Source organism: Zosterops lateralis, assembly GCF_965231275.1.
Source record: "Zosterops lateralis genome assembly, chromosome: 2".
In the NCBI taxonomy this organism is placed as follows: domain Eukaryota; kingdom Metazoa; phylum Chordata; class Aves; order Passeriformes; family Zosteropidae; genus Zosterops; species Zosterops lateralis.
In genome coordinates this window covers 70,192,261-70,219,425 of record NC_139763.1, presented here as the reverse complement: position 1 = coordinate 70,219,425, position 27,165 = coordinate 70,192,261, and the positions used below count along the sequence as shown (strand labels likewise).

Below are 27,165 nucleotides of genomic sequence, written 5' to 3'. Positions count from 1 at the left end.
TGTTTCCATTCTGTCCTTGCAGATTTGCTGCCTCTTTGGTTCCTCAGCTAAGAGCAAGCAGAGAGATTGCTCTGACATGCCCACAGACACGGCCCTTCTTCTCCACAGACAGCCCAGCAACCCTTGCTTCCAAATCAGACACAGCCTGCACTTATTTAAAAACGGCCCTTTGATTGCACCATCCATTCATCCATCTCGGACACAAAAATAACACATTGTTTTATCTGTGCGTATAAGAATGTTTTTTCAGAGGAAATAAAGACAGCAGACAGTTTCCTTCCTGACTCATTCATAAACTGCTCTTCCAACCAGCTAAACATGGCCATTGACACGAGGCGCTGCTCTGCTCCCTTTTGATCTGCAGCCCCATGTTCCAGAACAGAGGCAAGGCTTTGGTGCTAACAGCAGCAAGCACAGGGCCTGTGTTTCTCAGAAAGACAAGCAAGTGGCAAAGCTTACAGAAAGCCCCACATTCAAGCCCTAATCTTGTCTCTCGAGGCTCAGAGATGAGGTGGGAGGTTGCCATTTCCTGGGAGAGGGACAGACACTCCAGAGCAGTGTAGGAATGAGCAAAAAACCCTCCAGTGACATCCCTTCATGTAGTAGGAAATGAGTGGAAAGACACTTTCCTTATCGTAGTAGATAAGATAAACTGCCTCTCTTTTTATCATCCAGTCTCAAAGCCATAAATTTTAATGTGGTAGTCTTCATCTCCTGCTCCAGTAGTAGTCATACAAGAGCATTGCTTGTGGTCCTTCAGGACCACTGGAGAAGCTTTCCTGGCTGCTCTCTTCCCTCTCCTCTGGAGTAGGATATATGACTTCCTAGAAGCCATCTGACAGAATGCTTGTGGTTGTAATAAACAGCCAAGCTTCAATTATGTTAAAAATCAATACAATAATGAATTACATTGTCCAGGACTATAAATTAGTAGGATGATTTGGACAGCAAGCAGCTGGCACAAGTTATTCATTTGGCTGTCACAGGAGCTGCAAAAACATTAGTATTATCAAGGCACTTGGAGGTGATTCAGCTACTCTACTCTACTCTACTCTACTCTACTCTACTCTACTCTACTCTACTCTACTCTACTCTACTCTACTCTACTGTTGTGAGACTCCATCTGGAGTGCTGCATCCAGCTCTGTGGCCTCCAACAAAAGAATGATGTGGATCTTTTGGAGTAAGTCCAGAGGAGGGCCATAAAGATGACCAGAGGGCTGTCTCCTATGAAGACAGGTTGAGACAGCTGGAATTGTTCAGTCTGGAGAGGAGAAGGCTCCAGGGAGACCTTTTGGCAGCCTTCCATTACTTAAAGGGGGTATAATAGAGAGCTGGGGAGTCACTCCTTCCAGGGGTGTGAAGTGATAGGACAAGGGAGGATGGTTTCGCACTGAAAGAGGACAGGTTTAGATTAGATATTAGGAAGAAATCTTTTACTCTTAGGGTGATGAGGCCCTGGCACAGGTTTCCCAGGGAGGTCTGGGTGCTGCATCCCTGGAAGTGTTCAAGGCTGGGTTGGAGGGGCTTTGAGAAAACTGGTCTGATGGAGATGTTCCTGCCTTCCACCAGTACAGGCTGGAGTTAGAGAATATTTAAGCATTCTTCCAACCCAGACCATTCTATGATTCTGTAATTATTCTTAAGGGGATAGGTGTTTTAACTCCTCAATTTCACCAGTTAGGCCAGCCTGCATGTGCATACACTTATCCCTGACCTTTTAAAGCAAAACCATCATGTATCATCACCATCAACTCCAACTGCTAACACACTCATGGCAAAAAAATCAATACTGAGAAGTATTCAGACAATTTAACAATTATATGAGGGCATCCACAAACATATAATCTCTGCCCAAGAGGTCTGGTGATATTCAAATTGTGTTCTATAAAGAGCAACTAAATGCATCTATGACCACTTACTTAACACCAGGTCAGTACAATAGATTATGTGAAATTTAATACATACACAACACTGACATATATGGAGAAGGTCAACCTACTTCTCTAATTTCATAATTCATGAGCCAAAAGGGTACCCAATGAAAATGAAAGGTCACTTATTAAACTTTATTTTTATTCAATGTAAAATTAATTTATAGAAATCACTGCCACAGGCATGAGTTGAGATTTTCAGGAGGCAGAACAATGCTGGACACTTAAATGAATAGCAAGATAACTCAAGTAATGGTTATAGAAATAACTAAATCAATAACTACTTTGTAGTAGTACCTTTGCATATGTAGCTCTTGCTAGGCTAAAATCTTCCAATTTGATTTGGCAGTTCACTTTACACTGAAAATAAACATATGAGAATATCCTAGGCCTCTAATTTCTGTGGAAAATGGGAAAATCTGTAGGTAGGAGAGTGTTACTTACTCTGGTTTTTGTTTGTTTTGCTGATACTAAATTTACATTTGTCTTCTACCCTGACCTGATCTTTGTTGGGTTGAAGCAATTCTTCTTTTTAGGTCAGTGTAAACACACTCTGAGTTAGCATTTCCTGCTGGGCTTCCTTTCCAACCTGGTACGCTTCCCTTGCTAGAACTTCCTTCAAATTGCTTCAGAGATCACCAGATGAGTCCCAGGTCATACCCCTGCCCTTCCAGCCTAAGAACATCAATCTGGAAGGCTTTCTCGTCCCATTTAGTGTGGTGCTTTACCTTGTACCGTGACATATGCCGCACTCTCCACGGACCCTTTCAGGTTGGTGGCTATACATTGGTAAAGTCCTTCATCCTCCTCTTTTACTCTTTCAATAAACAGCATTCGGCTTCCGGGCCCTAAAATTATTCCTGTGAAATGAAATATTTTGCAGTGAGAGGGAGCCAGGATATAAACAAAAACTGGCCCTTGTGTAATAATATCTGCTTCAAGTTCTTCTCGAACTAAATCCGAGCCACAGATTGCACGGCACAATGTTATCCGCAGGAAAGCCAAATGCACTTGGATGCCTTGCGAGTCTCTTGGAAATCAGTGTTTACAAAGCACTTGTGTGAGTCAAAAAGCTCAGCCTAAGGATCTTGGAAGTACTTGGTACTGTTTATGTTGATAGCACTGTGCCTATGCTTTCATCCAGGTGAGCGCTTTACCATGTCTGCACCTTTTGGAAAAAGGATAATCTGATTACTACACTTACAGGCCCAGGTCTGCCCCAGAAGCAGCTCAAGCTTAGAGTCCTTCCAAAAGCCATTCAGACTGTCCCTATGGGCACAGACTTGCTCCAAATCTCACCTGCCCATGTGGTGTGGAACAATGGGCTCCTTTGCAAATGGGCTCCAGACAGTGCAAAGAGAATTCCCATGAGGTGTGCCCTAAGCATAGGAGTTACCTGAAATATTAGACATCTTGTTTATTCCAGCTAGGTCAACCCAGAAGACAGCATGGACAATACTCCAAGACACAAGGAAGAGGCAAGGAGCAGATTTGGCCTCAGGACTGCTGCTAAGGCACCTTCTAGTCAGGAAATGTGCAGTCAAGTACACACTTGTGTTTGGCTCCATCAGAACTGCAGTCCCATCAAAATGTATTCCCACTGTCTATTTCAGGCACCTAACTGAAGTGCTCTGACCTGCCCTCTGGAGACATCTCCCTGACTCCTAATTGTATCTGTTGCATTACACCTTAAGTTAGACACATAATATTCATTTTGGAAATTAATGCACACTACAATGATGTGATCATTGTAAAACTCCATAGAATCTGTCTCCAGATCAAGCTTAGTGCCTGGGCTGCAAGTCTGCACAAGCTTATAACTCAGTTGGAGAAATACTCAGAATTTTTTTCCCGTTGTTTCTATTCATGCTATAGTAATTTCCAATAATTCAGGACACAACCATAACTACAAACTTTCTAAAATGTTCTGTCGAAGACTACACTTTAAATTCAAGTTCCTGTGGACCAAACCTCCTTGAACATTTTTGCTGAGTTCATTAACATTATCTCAATGTGTGCTTCTGAACCAAATGTGCATGAATTCCCATGAGAAAGGTTTTGCCTTTTCCTCTGTCATTCATTTCCATCTGAAATGTCCAAGGAACACTTCCATGACTGTGGTGCTAGCACCTGGACATTTAGCCTTAGTTGATCTTTGAAGTCACATTCTAGAAACAGCAGTAAACAGCTCCTAAAGTTTTCCTGCTGTTGCAACAGGCCACCTGGGAAGCTGTTCCTTTCTGTTGCATGAGACTTGGATTCCTCTGCTGCTAGTAGATGCATTTGGGATTTTGGACACCCCAAAGACATGGATTTAGTCTCCTGGATAGCTTTTGACTCATGAACAGACTTTGGGTGCCTGACCATGGACTCCTGCTGGTACTTCCATACACATCACAAGAGCTTGGTTTTCTCTTCCCTAATTATCTCCTGGCTGAGACACCTGATCCTTCAGCTCCCTCTATAACAAATGGAGAGAAATATGTTTCTCTGGAGATGACTCTTATAAGATGAAAACTTTTTCACCAATTCCATAGAGACCTGTTGTGTCTAGATCTCCAGCCTGGATCATGTTTGGAGTGAGACAGAATAACATGGAACACCTGGGTTGCTGCTGGACTGCCTTCCTTACATCTAGGTACTGATGCCAATGACTCTGCAAATAGCTACCTAAGGCAGATGGGTAAATAAAAAGCCTGCTGTAGAATGTAGGTGAGTACATAAAGCTCTCACCTGGTTCTTGCTGTATTTCCTCATGGTTTTTAAACCAGGATATCTGGGGCTCAGGAATACCACGAACCTGGCACTCCAGCATGGCAGAGTTACTGGCGTTCACTGTCTGATCCGTAAGCTGCCGCAGCAGGGCTGGTGCCTCTTGAGCTATAAGACAAAACAACACCTTTGTTTTACATTCTTGTAATGGTGGGGATTTAATTACCTCCCCTACACCCATTTTACTGGTGTTAGAGACTGCTACAGCTGTTCTACCAAGTTCATTTTTCACTGATTTTATTTACTGTTCTACTTTGCTCAGGAGGGTTTGGTGTGTGCAGAGAACTCCCATTACTCAGCCATAGCATGCTATGGTGACCAATGAAGACCCAGTGATGACAGTGTTCAAAAGATTTTCTCAGATCCATGACCAATCACGCTTGTTTATATCAAAAGCAATGACTTTCTATGAAAGCTCAGTTTTTCATCATCAAAAGAAGCAAGCTGTGACACCAAAGATTTGAAGAATCATCAGGACACCCTTGTAGCAGAGTATCTTTGTGTTGCTGATAGCCCTTTGCAGCCCCATACACCATGATAGCCATGAATGTGACTTTGATAATTTACTTACTTTAAAGAGTACAGTTACAAATCATATTCAGTAAACTCTCATAATGAAAAAGCAGTAACCATGAGCACAGAAGCATTGTACCAAAGTCTTCATAAATAATTCCACTTTTGCGTTTCACATATTTGGCTGAACATATCCAGGCCTGGCCAAACCACACCACATTGTTTCAAAAACACACTACAAACATCATGTTAAAATCATCCCTGAAAGAAACAAAACAATCTCATGATCGTTTCAACCCTTTGCCACTCCTTCCCTCAGTTCATACAATGCCAAAGGCTGTTCTAACAAAGGTCAAGCTATTTACAATGTTTATGCACATTATATGGCAACACCTTTCATTCACATTTGCAACTCTCACATAATTATTTTTGGTATTTTGGTCCATTTAAAGCAGTGATGGAGAATTCAGGGAGCTCGTGAGCAGTGTCACAGATGGAAATGTTCTGCAGATTCCCTCAAATTCCCCAATTATTTGCAATCTTTCCCTTCAAGGACGCTGCCAGGATCAGCAATAACTAACATGGCAATACACACATTCCAAATATGAAACAAAACAAAATAAAAGCAGAAAACAACTATTTGCAAATATTTTCTTTCAAGCTGCAACAGAAGCCAATACACTGAGTTCAGTATCAGCTGAATTTCTGATATTCTGTGTTTGGAAGATTTTTCTTTATCCTTACAGAAAAAAAATAGCCATCAGACATTTCCATCTTCATAATCATTCTGTTAATTATTCATAAATAAAATCTCTCCAGAAATACTAAACCCCTATGTACCACCAGCTTATGCAGCGTGCATGAGCCCCACAGCACTAAAGCACTTTTAAGTGAGCTATCTTTGCAATGCCCTTATCCCTTGAAATTATTTCCAACATAGTCATGACTGTGCAATGACTACAGCTTTTGGGCTTTTCTGAGCTGCAAGCCAGCAATTTCCACAGGCAATGATATTTGTTGTTTACAGCCTGGTAGACAATTTGTTCTCTCTTCCCAAACAGTATTGCTTATGAGAGACACTATAAATTCTTCATCACATACCTACACAATGACATAGTCAATTATAGTTGCCTTGCAGCCAAGAAGACTGCCCTCTTCTCTTTGATAACTCTCCTCCATTTTTGTTCAGTGCTCATTTTTCACAACACTGTGAACAGGTATGGTCTGAGGCATGCCCACATACATATGCTGAGAAGAACTCCACATTTATCAACAGTTCCTGACAGACACCCCAGCCCAGACATTCAAAATGAAAGTGGACAAGATGACAAACAAAGGCAAATCACACGTTCTGTGAGTTGTGATTAATTTTAATTTGTTTATAGCCATACACTAAAGATGGGATGTCATATTAGGAAAATCTTTTTTGCTTAAAACCTGTCATCATTCACATACTTTCAATAATTTCTCTGCTACAATCAGTTGATTTTTCAAGGACTTGGTCAACCTGAGGATTATTCTCTTTTGCAAACCACCTGTTTTCTCCCGTTCATTTTTGCACTGAAGCCAAAGGAGACAGTTTCCAATGTCCCACTCTGCTCACTCCAAAGCTGAGGAGCTAGCCTGGCCACCAGCACAGTGTGGGGCTCAGCACCCAGGACAGCCCCCCAGACCTGACCCCAGCCTTCATTCTTGCCCAGAAATGCTGTCTTGCTGGCCAAACTCCGCTCTCAGTTATTCTGAGGAACTTCATTGTAGGCAGAATTTGGCCCAGGGCAGTGACAAGAGGGTCACAGGGGGAAGAAGAGGACACTGGTCAGAGTAGTTGTCTGACCTGGGGTGGTAGGGAGGGGAAATCTGCATTTTTAAAAGCAAACAAAGGGAAAAAATTACAATTCGTTAATTTTCAGGTTTACATTTGCATTCCATCCATTTCTGCCCTTTGTTATGATTATGTTGTCTGTTCACTTATTTTTTATTAATCCATACAAAAATATAAATACAAGCTTTATTTTAAACATGTGAAAAAAAAAAAAGAAGAAGAAGAAATATAATTCACACCTTTCTCCCTAAATAATATATTACACAATAGAAGGCAGAGAAACTCCCCAAGCCCATGAGATTCTCCAGTCATCTGTGGATATCAAAAGTGACATCTGTAGTTTTTATCCTGCCACCAAGAACTGCTTTCCTCAAAGGTTTCCAGTGAGTTTGCTCTGTGCCCTCCGACACGGACAGCCACATTGGGATGCTCTGACATCCTTGCACAGCGTGGTCCTCTGAGTGCTGCTCGAGACCAGGCTGGTGGGACCTCCCCTCAGCAGTGACATACATCATTGCAATGCACAACAATTTCACAGAAGAACAGTAAAATTGCCACATCTCTCTCTTTTTTTTTTTTTTTCTTTTTGACCCAAACTCATCTTGCCTGGCAACTGGCTGCTACAAATCATCATGCTTCGGCTCCCAAGGCCATGGAAAATTCATAATGTCCTGTCATCACCGCCCACCTTGCCATCGAATGTCTTCTCACAAAATACCCCAGGAAAAAAAGGGGATTCTGTATTGTAGTTCTTCTGAAGAATTCCAAATGCTAAAGAGTGCACTTGCTCCATTTTTAAGCAGTCACCAATGACTTCACTTGCATTTTAGGCGCGTTTTAGGAAAAAAAGAGAGCCTGATCCCTTTGCAAGAACACATTGTTTCTGGGAGCCATCATGCTAATAATGAACAAAAGAGTTACTGTATACGAGCAGGCTATAGGTGACATTTCAAGATATAAATGATTATTCTTTTCTTTACTCTGACAACTTCCAGGTTATCAATTGTTTTCTAAGCATTTTAGGCTCCATGAAACTGGCATTATGGGGAAATGCTATTGTTTACCCTTTCACACTTGACAAAAGCAATTCCCACGTGAAAGGCAAGTTTAGCCGTGGGACACGGTCTCCATACCTAAAGGAGGAAATAGTCTGGTGAGTTCCCAAGCGTAAGAAACTGTCATGTTGTCCCCCTCTATTTTAAAAGCACAGCCACTTTGTTCCTTTGCTGTAGCTATTTTGGTCATTGTGGTCTGTTTTGTTATGGCTTAAGTAAATGCTATATAAATGATCGATCATAAATGTAACCAAAAATAATAAAAGCTATGTATTGTAAAAAAATAAAGTTATCAGATCTATTAAAAATAGTAACTTTTTCCTTATACAGAATTTATAGCACACAGAAACATCTCATAGTAAAATCATGACAAAGGAAAAGAAAAGGGGAAATGCTCACAAGGAATTCTTAGGTTGCCCTTAATTGTCCTTCAGCAGTTTTGCTGGTTCTTAATCCCCATAATAAATCCAATTGTCATTTGCATACCAAAAGCAATGAATGTTTTTAATGGCTTCAATTTTGATTTGTATTTTAAAAATGTAATAACTAACCGTGCTGGCTAAAACCTTGTCAGTCATGTTAGTGTAACATTCCTCATTTAATAAAATAATTACAACATTACAAACTCCTGAATTTTTAGGCCAGAAGCAACACTCACACTTTTATCAGTAGTTTTTTACATTAGTGCAGAACTGACTTTAAAAATTGACCAACACAGCAACTGGAAGTCTACCTGGATTTATTTGGAGAAACATGGTTCATGTCTGTCAGTTGAAAAATCATCATTATTAGAAATGATATGATAGGTCTGTGCATTATATCAACATTTTTATTTCTTCCCTGCATACTTCTTTTAGAAGATACTTTTTAAAGATTAATGTACTTTAGTGTAGAAAATAATTTCAAATAAATAAGTATTAGAACTTGCTCAGCAGGTAATATTTATAAGTCCATCAAGATCAGATTAAAATAAAAAATATGTAGTCCAGTCAATCTCAAACTGAATTGTGCTCATTCTGCACATTCAAGTTAGCTTATTAAATGTCCATTGTTGACTGAAAACAGCAGTTTTTAAAGTTAATCAGTTTATTCGGCTTTGACACTTTTGATGAGGCTGATATCAAAGCAGAAGAAAAGATTGATCCAAAGTTTTCCTTATTGCTCAGTAGGAGACAGCAAGAGAAAAAATAACGACACGTAAAATGTAGCACAGGGGATCTTCCAAACCCCAGCTTCCATGTGCCTTTTCAAAGCAGAAAACACCCGTCTGAACTCAACTGGAAGCTCATGCGTTAGGATTTTGTTTGCTATTCCTCCTATTTCCAACCCATGGGGAAATGAGCACCACCACAGGGCTTGAAAGGTAGCAACAGTAATAAAAAAATCAAGATGATATGAGACATCTCTTACTGTTTAATGAGTCCTTTAATGTTTTACATTGCTTTGTGTTGTACAATCATTCCTTGTGCTTTTATATTTGAGGATCCGAGAGTAAACAGCCTTTTTGTTGCAGTGCTCACCTCTGATTGTAACGTCTTTCATTTGAAGCACTTCTTTCCCCGTGTATATGTTCCTCGCTCGGCAGGCATAGGTGCCTGAGTCTGCCAGGGAAACATTTTTGATGGTCAGAGTGAGGGTGATGGAGTACTCCCTGTTGTGAGACTTCTTGGCTTTCGTTTGATTGTTGACTGTCCTGGGTAAAATCCAAGCAATGTCTTTGTACAGGAATTTGTTGGCCGAACAGGACAATACCAAATTCTCTCCTTCAATGGGCATTTTTTCCAGACTAATATGGAATCCACTTGGCACATCTGTCAAAAAATCAAGAACGCTTTTTAGTTTATTTTGAACTAATGAGCCAAAATTAACACAGCATATATTTTCCCTTTTATCAGGAAGTCTTTGAACTAATCAATGTCTTCGTCTTCCTGCCCAGGCATGTAATCTTTCCTTTTATACACTCAGCTCCAGCTATTCTTATAATTTGTCTTGGAGCTATGATACACTTGGCCTCAGACGTCAGTTGGTGTAAACTGAAGGTCCTCTTGGAAGTAATGAGTTTGTATAAATGTTACACCAAGTTAAGACAGACTGGGGCAAGGTACCAAAATCAGAATTATTTAAAGACAGCACAGTGGGACTATGAAAAAGGAGGAGTATTCTGATGACAGCTCCAGCTTGTGAACTGCATAAGAAAAAAGGAATCTCAAGAGGGCAGTATAAAAATACTGCATTTCATCATGCTTGGTTATACTGTTTCCTTGTTATTCACAAATATTCAGATAAAGTATGTCTATTTCTTAAAAATGCTTCTAGTCCTGAGAAATTACAACATCTGTAATTACATGCCTGAGATTTCCCTCGGAACAGAGGTGTTTACTCTCCGTGTTCAAAGTCTACCAGCCACCCAAAAGGTAAGCAGAAGCAGTACCCTCTGCCTGGGTGGCCAGCTGTGTGTGGGCAACATCAGGATGAAGATATTTTGTTTAGGTGGCTTGGCATTAATACAGGTGAGACATATTTTCACCTGAGAGAAACCAAGGATCATTGCACTAACAATTTACTAAGTGTAGACATGGGTTAACTTCATAGCAGATGGTTCAGGCAGGAGTAATTTAGCCAACAAGGTAGAATGCCCTAATTGAAAAGGTCCCGTTTGCAGTTTATTTAATGCCACTTGCAGTTTCCTCCCCCTGGGGAGTGGTGTAGAGCTGTGTCAGCTGCCTCCACCTGGGGCTCATCCCTCCAGCGAGACACTCACACTATTGACCTCAATGAAAGTAGAAGTAAGTTCCTGAGAGAAAGCACTTCCAAGTTTTACTCTGAGAATGCAACCTCTCTTGGTTTATTTGTAGCCAATATTCTGATAAACTCATTTCCTTCTTCTCTGCCATTTTCAATTGTTCTTTCACTACTAATTGCTACAGCACTTGGCCATAAACTTGACTTGAAATCCCAAGAATGGCTTCTTCTTTCATAAGGGAGAATCATACTATCATTTCTTGTTTCTTAGATCATGAACAGCTCTGTGCTGACTTCCATTCAGTTCATTCTTACCAGTGTTGCTTCAGGTTTAACGTAATTTCAGCAGGACTGTGTAAAAAGTACCTCTCAAGTGAATAATATCCCACATATTCTTTCATTAACCTCTCTCACTGATCGACCAATCCATCAGAAAACTGCTCCCTAAATCCCCACATTGCAAACTGGGCTGCCTTGCCTCCCAGGAGAATCATGAGCATAACCTGCTCACTGTTCTCTGCTTATTGGAAGCCTGGCATCAGTTGTTCCCCTTAACATCCTCTTTTTCACATCTAGCCCTGAGTGTTAAACAGAGGGTCAATGAGCTCCTGCTAGTCCTGGATTAAAATTTCTCCTGACAGTTGATGCCTTTCAGGGAGAGGCCTGATTTCTGCTGGTTGAACTCGTCGTGCCCCTGCAGTGGGAGCAGTGTGTGTGCCTGCCATCAGCTGTAGTTCAGGTGTGCAGTCCATCCAAATATCAACCTAGTGGAGGCAGTGACACTAAAATATTAGACTGGGTTTAAAAGCCTGGGGGTTAAATTGTTCCACTTACATTCCACTGGGATACCACTTTTCTCTCTCTGGCAAACAAAGCTATAAGAAAACCTTCAAATTTCATGAACTCATCCATGAGTGACTACCATCAGGATCCTGTTTGATACATAAGAGTGTGTGGTGCCAGATTCTAATCTCAATTAAGAGCCTATTGAGTGGAAGTGCTATTAAGATGAAACATCTCCATACATGGAATACATCACATTTAGCCTCAGCTGCCAAAATGTAGACATCTATTTGAATATAGATGTTCTGTGTTCTGTATGTGGGCAAAAGTTTACAGTTAATAGGGTGGCACAGGCTTCTCTGGAGGGCAGTGCAAACCATCCGTTTAAGATGGGTCCAATTCCAGAGATCCTGATCCCTCATGCTTAATTATGGAGAGATCCTACATGATCAGCTTAGGCTTAGATACCTAACTCTAAGATTTAAGTTAGATGAAGTGAATCCTCTACTTGATTTTGTTAAACAGCATTACATTCAGGCACACTTAAAAAAATCAAATGGCCAATATTTTGAATATGGATAAGTACTTGGGGGAAAGAAGGTGCTGCATCTTACTCCCAGTACATTTCAAATTTTTCTGATGTGTGTTGGGAAAGCCAGGGTATTGGTTAGAAATAGCGGTAATTTTTGCTTTTGAAGATGCCAATACTCAGTAAAAGCTAAGAAGAGCCAAGCAAAACTCTTAAGATGAAACTATGGATTCCTGGGAACTGAGGCAATTAAACTATTTTTAGCTTAAAAGGATAGCATGCCAACAGAATAATATAGTTACAACTACTCTTATGTTATCAGCTCTGGAGCTCTTCCTACATGTAAAGTCTTCTGTGAAGACTATTTTCTGAATAAGTCTAGGGACAGAAGCAAAATGCACAGGATTCCAAAAGAATCATTTGTTTAAAGGCTACGAGCCTCCTAATATATGACACCTCTCACCAATTGTTACAGGCTCAGGTTAGCTAAATAACGTGGCTGGGAATAATGTAAAAGGGTTTTATTTACTTTAGTGATTTGAAGCTTCCTGTGGAAATAGCTCCCAGGTTTCCTGATGGAAGATTTTGTTTATCTTTGCCAAGCACCATCAGGAATCTCAAAATAAAATGCGCTTAGTGACATTGGGAAACCAGGGAGATAAGGCAGAGCTGTTCCTGTTTCACCCTCTGTAATTGCAAACACACCCATGGGCCTGCTGTGTGCCAGCAAAACAGCCCAAAATGTAGGGAAAGGGGCAGGTTGGAGGAAAGGGTGCTAATACAATTAAATTTGGCATAAAGGTGTTGTTTCAGAGACTGCTTCCATACCAGTGAGCAGGAGAGCTTTCAGAAATCACCTTTCTACATTGCTTTTATTTAAGCTTCAGAGCTACTTTTGAATCTTGAACAATACTTTGCTTTTAGAGCTAAGTCAATGACAATACACCAAAAATGCCCTTCATCTGACAGAAGCCATAGGAAAGCTCCTCCAAAGCCCATGGTCTTCATGTCATACAGTTTTATTCGCTCAGGCACAGTGTATAAAATCATGTATATCACTCTCAAACTACCTACAAAAAAATACGCAGGTTTCACTTTAAGCCCAGAAATAATGATATCTACAGTAACTAAAGAAAGTGCTTGTTCTTCCTAGGTTCTCTCTGTTGGAACTAATTTCCTCATGTTTACCTTTCCCTGAAGGAGTGGAACTTGTCAACTCCAGACTAGGGCTGCTGGGGCACGTTCTGCCTTCCACCACCTTCCTAATGGTTTCTGCCTACAAAAAAGAAATCCTTCAAAGCACTGCAGCCACTTCACTGGAGTACGTGCATTTTCTCATCCCCAGGACAAGGGCTGGGGGAGACTGCCTTCAAGGAAAGGGATCTTCCTGTTAAGAATAGGCTTTATCTCCATCTGCTCTTCGGAGTCATTTCTGGCGTGTCCCTTCTACAGAGGGCAGCAGCTTCTTTTCCTACAAGGAATCATCCCCTCCTGCTGAGACACTTTTCTTACTTTTAGACACTTTTGTGTGGCTCAGGATGACTTCAAATGGCGCCAGCAGACTCAACAACATAAGATAAACTAGCCCTAAGCTGTCACACAAAACCTGAAGTATTGGTTTTGGACTCATCAGAAGGAAATACTTTGCAGCGTCCTGTTCATATCCATCAGCGTTTATGGCTCTCAGGTTTTTACTCGATCAGTGCATTTTTCAGCACATTCTGGACAAGTTTGTTTCTTAATGTGAAACACAGGCTATATCCAGCCACACCAGCTTGGTCTCAGCCTGATGGAGGAGAATTATGGTGACTGTAATTGGATTTTTGTAGGGATGAAAACCAGTATTGTTTACACTGCATTCAATCAATGCAAGTGAGTGTCAGAGGATGATCAGGACTTTCTATGTCACACAATTGAAGTGCTCAGCTCCAGGAACTCATAGGATAAATGCATTTCATCTCCACTACCCTATGAAGAATGTTTGCCACCAGTCAAGATGTTAAGAATTTCCAAGCCATCATAAAGCTGGCACTCCTCTTTCTGAACACCAGCCAATATAAGATTCTTCAAAGGAAAGTCATAACATTCTGCATGGTCTCATGCAAGCTTTAGTATCAAGGAGAGGGATTTCCTTCCATCCTTGGTTAAGATGTGAGAATGTTAGTTCTAAGTAAGAGAACAAACTCCTTCATGTCACTGAACTAAAATACTTGAAGTCACTACCAAAACTTTGAAAGGGAGATTTGGATACAATGAATGGGGTCCATCAAAGTATAGCTTCATTTGATTTCAACATGTTCCATGTCATATTGCAAAAACTGAGGACTAAGAGTTAGAGAAGGCCAAATTCAGCATGTTGCACATTGAAAGAGTAGCATTCTCAGTGAATGATTCTCAGTGACTTCTCAAAGTTTCATGTGAAGTACCCACACAAAGATGAAACTATTGTTGGCATGTTAATTTATGGAAAACTATGTGGTGTTCAGCTTTCTGTCCAAACACACACAATGTGAGGATAGGGATGAAAGCAAAACTGAGAGTGGGGACGAGAATCATCTTCTAGGTGGCAAATGTTCTTGTCACTTCCATTAATAGAACATGGAGATATTTTTCTTATTTCTGTACTTTAACAAACAACCTGCCTATGTGTCACTTATCTGTGTATACTTTTCATGCTTCTTACCAATTTTCTGTATTTATAGATAACTGGCACTTTCTAAATGTGAAAGTGTGTTATGACATGGAGCTTTAACAGCTGTGGACACCCACAGACAAAGCCTGCCAGGTGAAACTGTACGAGTAGCACAACAGTGGATACCTAAAGAAGAAATGATGAGTGTTTGCAGTGGTTGTGCCCATGTACTGGCATGACAGGGAGTTATGCTGCCTTATGGTAGCTAAGGCCTGAAATCTTGGTGAGACAGTGCCACAACTTGTCAAGAGCACTGACAACTACTCATTGCTACTCTGCTGTGTGGGCAGGAGTGATACCATAAGCTGGATGGAAGTTAGATGGAATCTGGGCCGATTCTGGGAAGACTACAAAATCCTGGAGGTGCCATAGGAAGGTACTGGTGCCCAAGCTATCCTTTCTTCCCTTTTTACCAGTTAGAGGAAAGGGTGCTCTCCTGGAAGCACAAAACCACTTCATCTGGATCAACAGATCTTACTCAGCTAGGGCCCAGCTCTGTGGAAAGGGACCTGTGGTGGACAACAAGCTCAGCACGAATGAACAGGGTGTTGCTGTGGGAAAAAAAGTCAACAGGCTGCTGGGTGGCACCAGCAAGGGCATCACCAGCAGAGAAAAGAAGTCATTACACTTTACTCAGAACTTGTCAGGCCACATCCAGAAAAGTGCATTCAGTTTGGGTCCCCTCTATACAAAACAGATGTGGAAAGTCTGGAAAGGGTCCAGGGAGGTGCCACAAAGATGATCAAAGGACTGGGAAGTCTGCCATATGAGGAGATACTGAGGAAAGCCTTGAGGAAAGGCTTAGGGGAGACCTTATCAGCATGTTCCAGTATTTAAAGGGTGGCTACAAAAAAGCTGGAGACTCCTATTTTACAAGGAGACACATGGAAAATATGAGGGTTAATGGGTACAAGTTACTCCCAGGGAGATTCTGATTGGACACAAGAAGAAATTTTTCATGATGTGGACAATCAGTCATTGGAATAATCTCCCCACAGAAATGGTGGATTCCCCAGTGTTGGACACCTTTAAGATGGTGTGCTTTTCCCAAGACAAGTTGGACCAGATGATCCTTGAGGCCCCTTCCAACTTTGGTATTCTATGATTCAGCTAGTCAGAATATTTTAAAAATACAGAGTTTGGGAGGGGGAACATTTTTTGAAGTAGCTTTTCCTTTTTTTTTTTTTTTTTTTTTTTTTTTTTAACCAGATCTAGTGAGTGTGTGCCTATTCTCTTTTGATATCTCTCAGAACAGAAATAGAATGAGTTTCACTAAAATCACTCATCAGAATTATAAGCAAGAGAATGACAACATAAAAACCCCAGAGTTTATTATTTGGGGATTAAAGCATCTAAATATTTTAGCCCTTTTGCTTTTTCTCATATTTTCAAATGAGTTACATTTCTTTAATGTTCTACCCTGAAAATTGCCAACAGCCCAAGTTTATAAAACTACCGCCTTATAATCAAAACAGAATTTTTGACAGAAAACAAATCCTTTGGAATTGCATGTGCAGACTTTATGTTACTGAATAAGGTAGTAGTTATTCCCAAAAACACATAGTGGGCTTTTTTCAGTAATTCCTGAAGTAAAACATTAAGTCATTTGTTTGTGAAAACTCCAAACACATCTCGTAATGCAAAAATAACATTAAGTATACTCATACATGAAGATAACATGATAAGAATTCTCAGTGCCATGGCACAAATGACATTCCAGGCTTTCTCGGAAGAGGAAACAAAAGTCTGTAGTCTGTATCCTGACACTTTTCCACCTGCAAGTTGCCATTGTCCCTGACATCTGTGAGGGGTGCCCCACACATTTCTAGCACCATGCTGCCTGCAGGCACTGGCGCTGTTCTAGACACTGTGTCGTGAGATATCCTGGTGTGCAACAGAGTGAGGCTGTAGACACCATCAATGTCACACGTGAAACTGGCTTACTTATTGGGTGAAAATACACTAAAATTTCATGTATGAAATAACTGCAGAGATGAACCAAAATGGGGAATTATTCTCTGCTGTATTTATGAGTAATTTGTGTCATGCTGAATACTTGAGGGAGGAATGAGTCATTCGCCAATTTCTTGTCCCTAAAAATCCAAACCAGCTGCTGTGAAACCTACCAGCATCACCCAAAAGCATGGTATGAACTTATGAGTGCATACATTACAGCAATTCTGAAACCGTGGTATATTAAAAAGCCACAACAGCCCAACTGTTTTAATTCCAGGATCAGAAAACATGTTTGACCGTATAGAAGAGTAGATCTTACCTGTTACAATAAAACTGACATTTCTTTCAGATTTTCCCACTTTATTGGAGGCCACACAGCTATAGATTCCTGAGGATTTGGCTTCAGCTACAACGAGAGTGCTAGCAGTCTGCAAAAGAAAGAAGAGGTTTAGTTCTCATTAGCTCAAGAACTCAGTTAAATCTTGCCTTCTCTTTTTCCTAAGTCCCCATTGGCAGTCCCATGATCCACTCTTTCCATTCCTTCAGTGATGGGCACCTCTGGGGCTATTTAAAGGAGATGTCACCATGTACAGTTTTGCAAAGGATAGAAGAGTAACAGGAAACAAGCTCCTTGGGTGACCCTTATATCACCAAAGCCATCATGACCAAAAATGTTTGAATGTGTCCTTCGGATTGATTTATCTCCCACTGGTGATGTAATGGTAAGCTACAAGACATGAAGCATGACACAATGTGTTTCACACAAGGAGATAAGCAGCCTGTAGGAGAGCCAGACTGCAAAGGGAATAGGTGAGGCATGCCTCAGGCATTTGGATAATTCTGGGGGAAAGAAGTAGCTCGATTTAGCACTAAACTAATTTGATTTCTTTTATTTTCCCATATACATATCAGGTGAGATAGAACAGTGGTAAAAAAGATGTTTACCCATCTCTTTTGTACTATTTTCTGTTCTTGGACTTAATATTTCTATTATTAAATAATAATATGTCAGTTTTATTTATGTTATATTCTATCATCATCTTAAGAGGTTCATCACACTAAATATTTTCTCAGTTATATGACTTGAAAGATAAGACTTTGAAAGGCCAGGGACCAAAACCACCTAATGTACCCTTAGAAACATAAAAAACACTGTAATAATAAGACTTATACTTTTAGGGTGATGGAAAGCCACGGTCTAATGGCTTGAGCACTAAGCAAAAGAGGAAAGTTATGCAGAAACACGCGACACGTCATTCTGTTATGGAGTTGAGACATGAGGCATGGACATGGACTTCGTCAGTGTAATGCTTCCAGTTACAACTTGGTAGCTTTCTGTTGCCATTTTACTTGTTCTGTAAAAGATGGTTTGGCTGGAGTTACGGGCAGAGCTGGGACAGTGATGAAAGGAAATTGTGGGGCTTCAGAATTCCGCTGTTTGGAATTGTTTGGCTTTTCTAAAAATCTTATAAATAAGTTCTGTGCAATTACTACATTCTTTTAAGTCTGCTTGATTGCTGGAGTTCAGAGACAAGCACAAGAGGGTGAGGCAGTAATAAATAAGGACCAGTTATCTACATTTTTCACATAAACACTGACTGAACATTCGTGCTGCTTTTGTCTCCTGCTGGGAGAATCCATAGCTATCCCCAATCTCCTGTTGAGCTCCTAAATGACATAGACCTTCTGGTTTCCCAAAATCATTCTTTAGTAGAAAGAATCTATAACTTTTCCTACTACTCAAGTAAACACCATTTAGGCAAATATTTTGGTTTTGGCTTATTTGTTTTAGAAGACTTCACTATGGTAAATTCACTACAAGTAATAACGCTAACAGCATGTCTACCCTGTTAAATGGTCTCAGTGGCCAACTACCTGTCTGCTAACACACTACATAATATTTCTAGCTATACTTTTTATAAACTACCTTTCTGGATCTTCTGTGAGATTAAAGAGGATCAGTATTACCAGATAGATAATTACAGCCCTTTAAAAAAAAATCATCCTGTTTTGCTAAATTCAGTAGGCTGACCTCTACAAATTTCTAAATATAAAGAGTGGGCCCAGCCCTGTCCATACTTTGTCATTCTCTTTGAATTTCTTCCAGGTTCTAAACATAATTTTTTAAAGTGTGGACACAGAGTACAGCACCAGGATTCCTGCATCTGTTTTATCAACACTTAATCACACCAGAAGGAAGTCCCACAATGTCTACCACAGAAGACTAATGCGGATGGTTTAAAACTTCTTCTGCCACCCCAGACTTTCCACCAAAAAATGGCCTTTTTTCTGTTAGTTGGTGTTGCCTCACAGCAACTTTGCCCAGGAAGCAACTGTGACCTAACATGCACAGTGAAGGAGAATGAAGCTCCTGCTCTCTGACTCCAGGACACTTGCCTTTACTATACACCGAGCCAGAGCATTTCTGAGCCTGAAAAACACATGCCAGCTATTGCTCCCACAACTGCTCCAAATGTTTGAAAAGTTTTTGGAATTAGCAGACTGTGTTTTGTCCTTATATCATTAGGTACTACTTTTTAATGGAAAATCATGCATATTATCTTGAGTTTTACTGCTTCATCCCACTGTGATGAGATTATTACTTTTATCAAACTGAGGATGGTGCATAGAGTTATGCTAAAGCAGTATGACTGCAGTGACTTACAGATTATGCCTTTTCTCGTGTATTAAATTGCCTGAGAGAATATTCATTGGCATTGAAAGCCAGTGATTTAAACCACCAGCTTTTCCCCCCAGCAGCATTTTGGTTTTGACCAACTTTCACTGTCCCAAATACTTCTTTAGCATGGGCCAAGGATCACTTCCAACAGGCAGCTCCCATGCAAGAAATGGCTCTTTGGAAGGCAAGGGAAATAAATGCTGTGAACACAGAAGGCCTTAGTGCCAGAGAGCACACACTGCTATATTTATTCGACTAAGGCAAAGAAAGCCACGATGTCTAGGAGGAAGCAGGACTGACTTTGCAATAGAACAGAATATTTTAGAGACAACACGTCCCTGTATAAATTTTTTAGCTTATAAATTAGTCACAGGGATAAGATAACATCTCTTTAAATAGTTTGTGAGCCCTCCAGGAGTGCAGTCTGTGTTTTTCATTGTGGATGCCAGCCAAAACCCACCAGAGATACAGTGTATACAAAACAAAGCCTGGCATGTTGTTTATGGAGAAACTATGGCTGTTTGAGATCAGTTTGTGCAGCATGGTCCCTCTGTATAGCTATTGCTGCAAAAGAAGCAAAAGTTTTTGCAATTTTGTATCACCTGGCATCACAACAGGGAGTTTCAGGCCCTGGATTTGCAACTACATAATGCAGAAAGTCTAAATTGAGTTGGCATGATCAGACAGAACAGGCAAATTCCTCCTGGCATGCTCAATATCTTAAGCATCATCTGTCCATAAACCCCATTTACCACCAAAGTTTTGGCCTTTATGCCATTTTTCTACTCCCATCATCTCAGCTGAAGCATCATGTTACCAGGCTCATCTCAAAGCCAGGGGCTAGGGAAGTAAGTCCCATACTGCTGCTGCTTTGCTGGGCAAATAAAAGAGGCATAAGGCAAAAATCCTAAGAGATGGAAGAGGAATTTACAGATTTGTTTGTGGAGGGAACTGATGAGGAAAAGACTGGGGAGGCAAAGAGAATGCAAAGCAGCTGACATGATCATTGCACTTGAAGTCATGGTGGGTTGGTCTTTCCTCTGGAGGGTCTGCTTGAATTTCTCTTTTCTCAAAGTGTCTGAAAGAGGATTCCCAGTACTCCAGTGATGACTGAGAAGGAAAATAAGTTTTCAGAAAATGTTTGGCAATCTGGCTCTTACGTGACTCCCAGAAGGCCTCTGCAGACACTGACATGAACTTGCTCTGATCAGAGATTGCTGCCCTGACTTCTTGAAACAGTCCATGTATTTAAAAAGCAAAACACTGCCCTTTCAATATAGAACAGGTTAGTGAAAATCTGTCACTTATTGCCAATTCCCTTCTAGTTATGCTTTTAAGAACTATTGGTTAAAAAAAAAAAAAAAAGGAAATAAATGAAAATATGCTCTCTTTATACCCTTGGATTTATCTTTGTCTAAAGGAATATAATTTAGGAAGCTCCATATCTAAATATTGGTAGCACACTGCCTGATTGGTCTGTTTGTGCCAAAGACATACGATCTGCATGCCTCACTTGTTGGCAAGAAGCATCAGTGAAAAACATTTGGTCAACATGTTTCGCCTTACGAAATGGTCACCAGGACCACCATAGAAGAAATACCAAAATATCCACAAGAGGAGGACATGAGTATTTATGCCTGAGAGCACCCACTTTCCCCCTGGTGTCAGACAGAAGAATCTCTATGAGTTGCTGCTGTATATCAAGCAGAGCTGTGTTTTCCCTCTGCATCGCGTGTTGTCCCAGAGTTCAGCAGTGGCAAGCCCCAAGTTCTGCTGGCTTTAATCTCACCAAGGGCTTGGCTCTGCTGGTACCTCCCAAAGATTCACTTAAAAGTGTTGACAGCAATGCTAGTAGCACTCGGGAAGGCTCCAGGAGAAGTTACAATGTGATGAAGAGAGGCAAGTGGCACTCCCACTGCTATCTTTAGCCCGGGTTCTGAGGAAGATCACTGTCCATATGTTCATCTGTCTGCCAGCCTGTCTATCTGTCTGCCAGAATCCTCTTGTCCCCCACATGCTCAGTAATTTTTCAATTCATTGTCCAGTTTCAACCAAAACTTATTGACAACTCAAAGCTCACGAGATCTCATACATTTAATGAAAACCAGATGTTGGGTAGAGGAGAAAGATCAAAATGCTGCTATAGTGAGCTAAACAGCTTTCTCTTCCTCTTTGGGTTCCAGATGGCCAATCTGCACAGATGTGCTGGCCAGACAGCTGGCATGTGTCAGGACTGAGAACAGACACAGCATATGCTTCTTCATCTCATCAGTAATGTGGGAACTTGGAAGAGAGGTAGATGTTTATGGCTTGGCATAAAAGATGCCAAGGAGAGAGGGAACCCTTCTATTCTGCATGATTACCCTTATCAGTCATGTCCAGGAAGGACGGACTCTTCTGACTACCTAGCATCCCACTTTGGAGGGTTACTCTTAATACTACCACCAGCCAGGCTGACCCATCTTTGCCAGACAAACCAGAGATTCACAGGGGTGACTCTAAATTTTGTCTTACAGAATCAGGTTACAAGGCCATTACTTTCCATTCTCCATGAAATCAAGTGGCTTTGTCATTCACAAGTGTTGGAACCACTAAAAACCAGTGTCAGTCAGGTATTCATGCAGTGGAAAACAGTGCCATACATACCTACATACATATAATTTTACACACACACACATATATGCATGGTAAGTTCCAATTTTATGCATTACGACCCTTTATACACAATAACTGGAGGCATACCCTGTGACATAGACCAAATTTTTGTGGTACTTGCTATTGGCCAGTAGTACTCCAACATTTGCTGTCAGCAGAGGCATGAGGCAGTCAGGGACATTCTGTTACATTTCAGGTTCTCAGTAGGTTAGTTCCCAAAAACAAGAAGGTTTTGTCTCACTCCCTCCAACTTTCTGTTGTACTCAACTGCCCTCCTGTCTACTGTCTCCTTCCCTTAGATTTACAATCCTTTCTTCTCAGCCCACACTTTTTGCTTTCCCTCATCTGAACTTGCCTTCTTAGTGGTCTTCTGCGCATGCTGCATGCCTGGGATCCTTATTGACTTCTCCTAGAGCACCCTGTCCCTTGTACCCCTGTACAAGGAGTACCAAGTGCTTTCAAAGCTGTTGACAAGCCGGTATGTGCCTGCAGACCTGGGACTGAACACACTGGATGCATGCACTGCCACCAATTGCACGCACCGGCACAATGAACGCACCAGTTCTTTGTACCTCATTATTGCAGGTCATTCACAGACTGACATTCTAAGGAACACTGACCATGCTAAGAATAATAATCAGCATTGGCTCTCAGTTAGACACAGCAGTCAGCTTTGACTGGGAACACTGAGAAGTGATGGGTATTAGTAGCTGAATGGCAGGAGAGTGTCTGTGACCTGTTTACACGATAAGCCTAAAAATAGCCCAACTTTGTAGGGGAAGTGGCTGAAATGTCCAACAAAACGAGAATGAAAACATTGGGTGGGGAAATCAAATCACTTCAAGAGTTGTCTCATGATTAAGTATTATGGCTTATGTTACGAAGTTCTTCCATTGTACCACTCGAGTTTCTCAATGTCCGCTTAGAGAGGCTTTAGCGGAAATGTTACTAAAACACTGTTGTCACGGTTTCTCTGTCACCAAAGAATAGTGTAGTGCAGGCTTCCTGCATTGCTTTAACTGCATAGGCACAGGGCTTGAGGTTTTTCAAACTTTAAAATATACTTGTGGCTACCTTGATAACCACAGACAAACAAACAACTTACCACAAGAGCCAAACTGGAGGCACTTAGATGTTGCACATACAGGAAACAAGTGGAACTGGCACAATGTCTTTAGGAAGGTCAAAACAGCTACCTTTATTGCTAAAGAAACCTATTGATCATTCCTTGTTCATCTCTTCCCTTGCTTACAATAATCTCATCCTGTGACCACACGCATTTCTCCTTTCATGCTAACCCAAATGTGAAACTTTCTGAGTTTCTTCATTCATTTCCTACTTCTTTGTCTCCTACATCTTTGTTGTTTCCATTGAGCTCCGAGATTGCTTTTTACCATGCTTGCTGTGTTGGGATATGGAAGTGGGGTAGACACTGTTTATTTAGCAGGGCACCACCGATGTGGGAGTGCCTCGGAGAGCTGTTCACAGCTGCTTGCAGGAATAGAACTGCTCACAGTAGCAGTCCATCAGAGACAGACCCTTGTGATGACATGCTGCATTCAGTGAGCTCAGTGCTATTAACACTCCGACAATATCACTGCAGATGTGCAAGGGCTCTGTCTGAACTGTCTCTTTGAGTTTGCTCAGGGAGACTGAGAGTGAGTCTTGGGCTGCGAAGAGTGAAAAGCCAAGGACTCCCATGGATTTAAAAGAACAATCCTGGATGCTCTAGAGCAGCTGTGTGTGCACTGATCATGCAACTCTCATCTTGGCCAGGAGCCTGGGCTTAGAGAGCATTTTTTTACTTACAATAGCAGTCCAGCTGTGCTTGAAAAGCTACGGAAGAGCAGCAGAAATAGAGAAACTTTAGAAAAGCTGTGAAAAAGCTGAGTACAGAGATTGTTTCACTAACCTCCCCCTCCCCATAGGGACCAGGAGGAATAAAACAAAGCAAGGTAGACCTTTCTTAGTTGAATTAAAGAGCAAAAAGACAAGGAATACCAGGGAGGACCAATAAGTTTCGCTGCAAATCCTTCTGTGCAAAGACCATTCCTTGGCTCATTTCTGGGCACTGTTGCTTCGCGTATCTGTCTCTCAGGTCAGCTCAGCGTCAGCTGGGCCACCCTGCTAGCTGTGATACGCCCAACAGTACCTTTGCGTGGGTTTTTGGCTCCGCAGCCCCTTTGCCTTAGCTGTCTCGGCCGTGGTTTGAAAGAGGGGACACTCCGGAGGCTCAGGGAGAAAAGGTTTTATTCGGGTAACTCAGGGGGCAGTCCCTGGTTCCAGGCCTGTGCCTCTGGGGAGTGACCCCGGGCCTCGGTTACAGGGGGTTTTTGTTCCCCCAAAATCTCAGGGGTGGACACAAGTTACAGAGACCAATCACACAAAGCCAGGTGGGTAAGGTCAAAATGCAATACACAACATTAACAAATCAGGTGGATTTGGGATGTGGCCCTGGGAGACCCACCAATCCCTGTCAGACACCTCTCCTGAAGGTCTGGGGTCTGGGGGTGGTGGACATGTGGGGGAGAAGTACAATGGGATGGGGGAAAACACAATAGGACGATCGAAACCCAGGGCAGAGGATTAGAGTTGTCTTGGCAACTCTTATCAACCTCTGATAAGCACATTCCAAGACAGTAACTTTACCTGGCTAGGGTTAAAGTCCAAATCACATCAAACCTACAACTAAGAAACTTATGATACCATTCCAGCACCCCCACAGGGCACATTTTTAAAAAGGGCTGCTTGCCAAAGACTTGCGGTTCTGCTGAAATGACCCATTATTAGCATCTTTCTCCAGGGAGGAATTCATTTGCTGTTGACTGGAAGTTGCTTTGACATTTTAGCCACTCCTCTTCAACTGTCTCCAAAATGCATGGTATGCAAGGAGAATGAGTTGTGGTCATAAGACAGCTCCTTCTGCACCCTGTGAACAGGTAGGACTGCACTCATAGCACAGGTATATGACTACTGGAAGAGAATTGATTCTCATCATCTTGTTCATCATTCCCCCTGTGGAATAGACTGTGTCTTCCTGTGCCTGAAATGATTTCCCCTTTCTCCTTCAAATCCCTCCTTATGTTTCATTTTTCATGTGCTTTCCTATGAGAGTGTAACCTAGGAAACTGTTTGCTCCCACCTTTGCCTTGATCTTTAAGCACGTAGAGCTGGACAGCTAAATAGAGCAAATACCTCACTGAGATCCAGCCTGTTCCCACAAGCTGGAATGGTGCCATGAACACCTGTGATACTTTCTAAATAATATAACAGCCGGAGAAAATGCAGTCCCAGATCTGATTCTTGGCTGCACGTAAAACCCTATTTAGTCTGCGGTGTGTGAAAGGGCCTTGACATGAGAATAACTACAGTTTATACCCATTTTTATACGCAGGAAACCGAAGGCAGCCATCAAGGAAAAGAGACCTATAACCCCAGTGCCCTTAGGATTACAAAAAGCATTTTGGTGTCATTAAAAATGAAAGGCCTAGAGTAAGATAGGTTTTAAAATTTACAATCTCTTAAGATATTACTGCCACAAATCAAACTAGCCTGTGAAAACAGACTCTGTGACAGTGTCATGGCACCTGAGCTGCTCTGTAGCACAGGCCACTCAACCACACCAAATCAGTCCCATGTATATCCCAGGGAAGTGCAGGTGATCTAGGGTATCCTTGATTTGAAGCTTTAACTGATAGACAAGACTCCTTAGCCTTTGGCAAGTTAATCTCATAGGTTTTCTCTTCCACATTAGACATCAACAGACTACAGGCCCACACTCCCTTCTGAATTATCTGCATCTCCCCATGACCCATAAAGGGATGTTTGACTTGGACTAACACCTAAATTTAGATGGTTAACACTGCTGGATAAATCCCATCTTGCAGTCTCTGACTGAGACCTCTCTTAAACTTTGCTTCCATAATCTGGATTCTTTTGGCTCTTTAGAATTTGTTCCAAGAAAGAATTGGCCATCTAATCATCTAGGACCACATCTGTGAATAAACTGACTAATGAAAGTAAATATTTTAATTCTCATAGGAAAAACAAAATGAAATTGTGCAATTGCACAAAATGAGGCAAAGATGGCCTGGAACCCTGCGCTGTGCTCCTGAGATACCCCAAGATACTTCAGACCATGAATAAGAGAGCAGATATAGTGAGTCCCACTGATATACTCTCTTGGCATGTCACTTACCTTAATATGACTGCCTCCAGAAAAAGATTCTTTCAGCAGATAAATACCAAGTATGAATCTTATCTGCATGTATGCAGACCCTCAAATCTAAACAATATAAAAATGCTGGCTTCTTCTCTGTTACCTTGATAGCATCTTACATTGCCTATTTAAAACATGCTGTCACACAGAAAGGTTATCTGCTCCTAGGAATCATACCTTATTTTTGCCCTCTATCACAGCCGTTCTCTCAGTGATGCTCTGGATCCTGTTTCCTATGTTGCTGCCAGCTTTCAGGATGAAAGATCCTTCAGTATAAAAACAAAATCCATGCCTAAAGACAACAAAAATTGAAATGGTATTGATTTGGTGATAGAAATTCAACACATAAGACAAAACAGTTGTTTTGAAAACAGTGATCAGTCAGGAAAACTGCAGGTGTTGAGATGACCAGGAAAGTATAAATGCTTTTCATCAAATCTTGAGGTTTGGAGCCTGATAATTGGATTCACTTCCACACCCACTCCTTGAATATTAGCTCTCTGGAGTCAATATTGACATTTAACCCACTGCAAACTATGAGGATAGAATTTACAGTCAGAGCCTAAATTAGGGCTGTGCAAGACTGACATCCCGTTTCCAATGCTCCTGTTTTCAGACACTGCCAAAACATGAGTTCACATTATTTTTAGCTTTTAACTCAAAACAAATTATATTTGTTTCAAGATGCATTCCATAATTCATTGGATGCTCTTTTACTCTGTGGAGGTTCTTTCTGTTTTAACAAAATATTATGCTGGTTTTCATTTCTGAATATTTTTTTAGTGCAGCTTACAAAACAGTAAGATATTAATAC

At 41.3% G+C, this 27,165-nt stretch overlaps 1 protein-coding gene across 1 annotated transcript in view; it reads right to left on the bottom strand.

Moving 5' to 3' along the window:
* The window catches only part of FLT1 (fms related receptor tyrosine kinase 1), a 110,002-nt gene that overhangs the window by 31,845 nt on the left and 50,992 nt on the right, over positions 1 to 27,165 (bottom strand). Inside the window, exons 11-15 of the mRNA XM_083855079.1 lie at positions 26,529 to 26,643; positions 17,117 to 17,225; positions 9,616 to 9,906; positions 4,667 to 4,813; positions 2,662 to 2,793 (exon numbers count right to left, since the gene is read on the bottom strand). Coding sequence (XP_083711205.1) covers positions 2,662 to 2,793; positions 4,667 to 4,813; positions 9,616 to 9,906; positions 17,117 to 17,225; positions 26,529 to 26,643 — 794 coding nt within the window. The remainder of the gene's footprint in view (positions 1 to 2,661; positions 2,794 to 4,666; positions 4,814 to 9,615; positions 9,907 to 17,116; positions 17,226 to 26,528; positions 26,644 to 27,165) is intronic.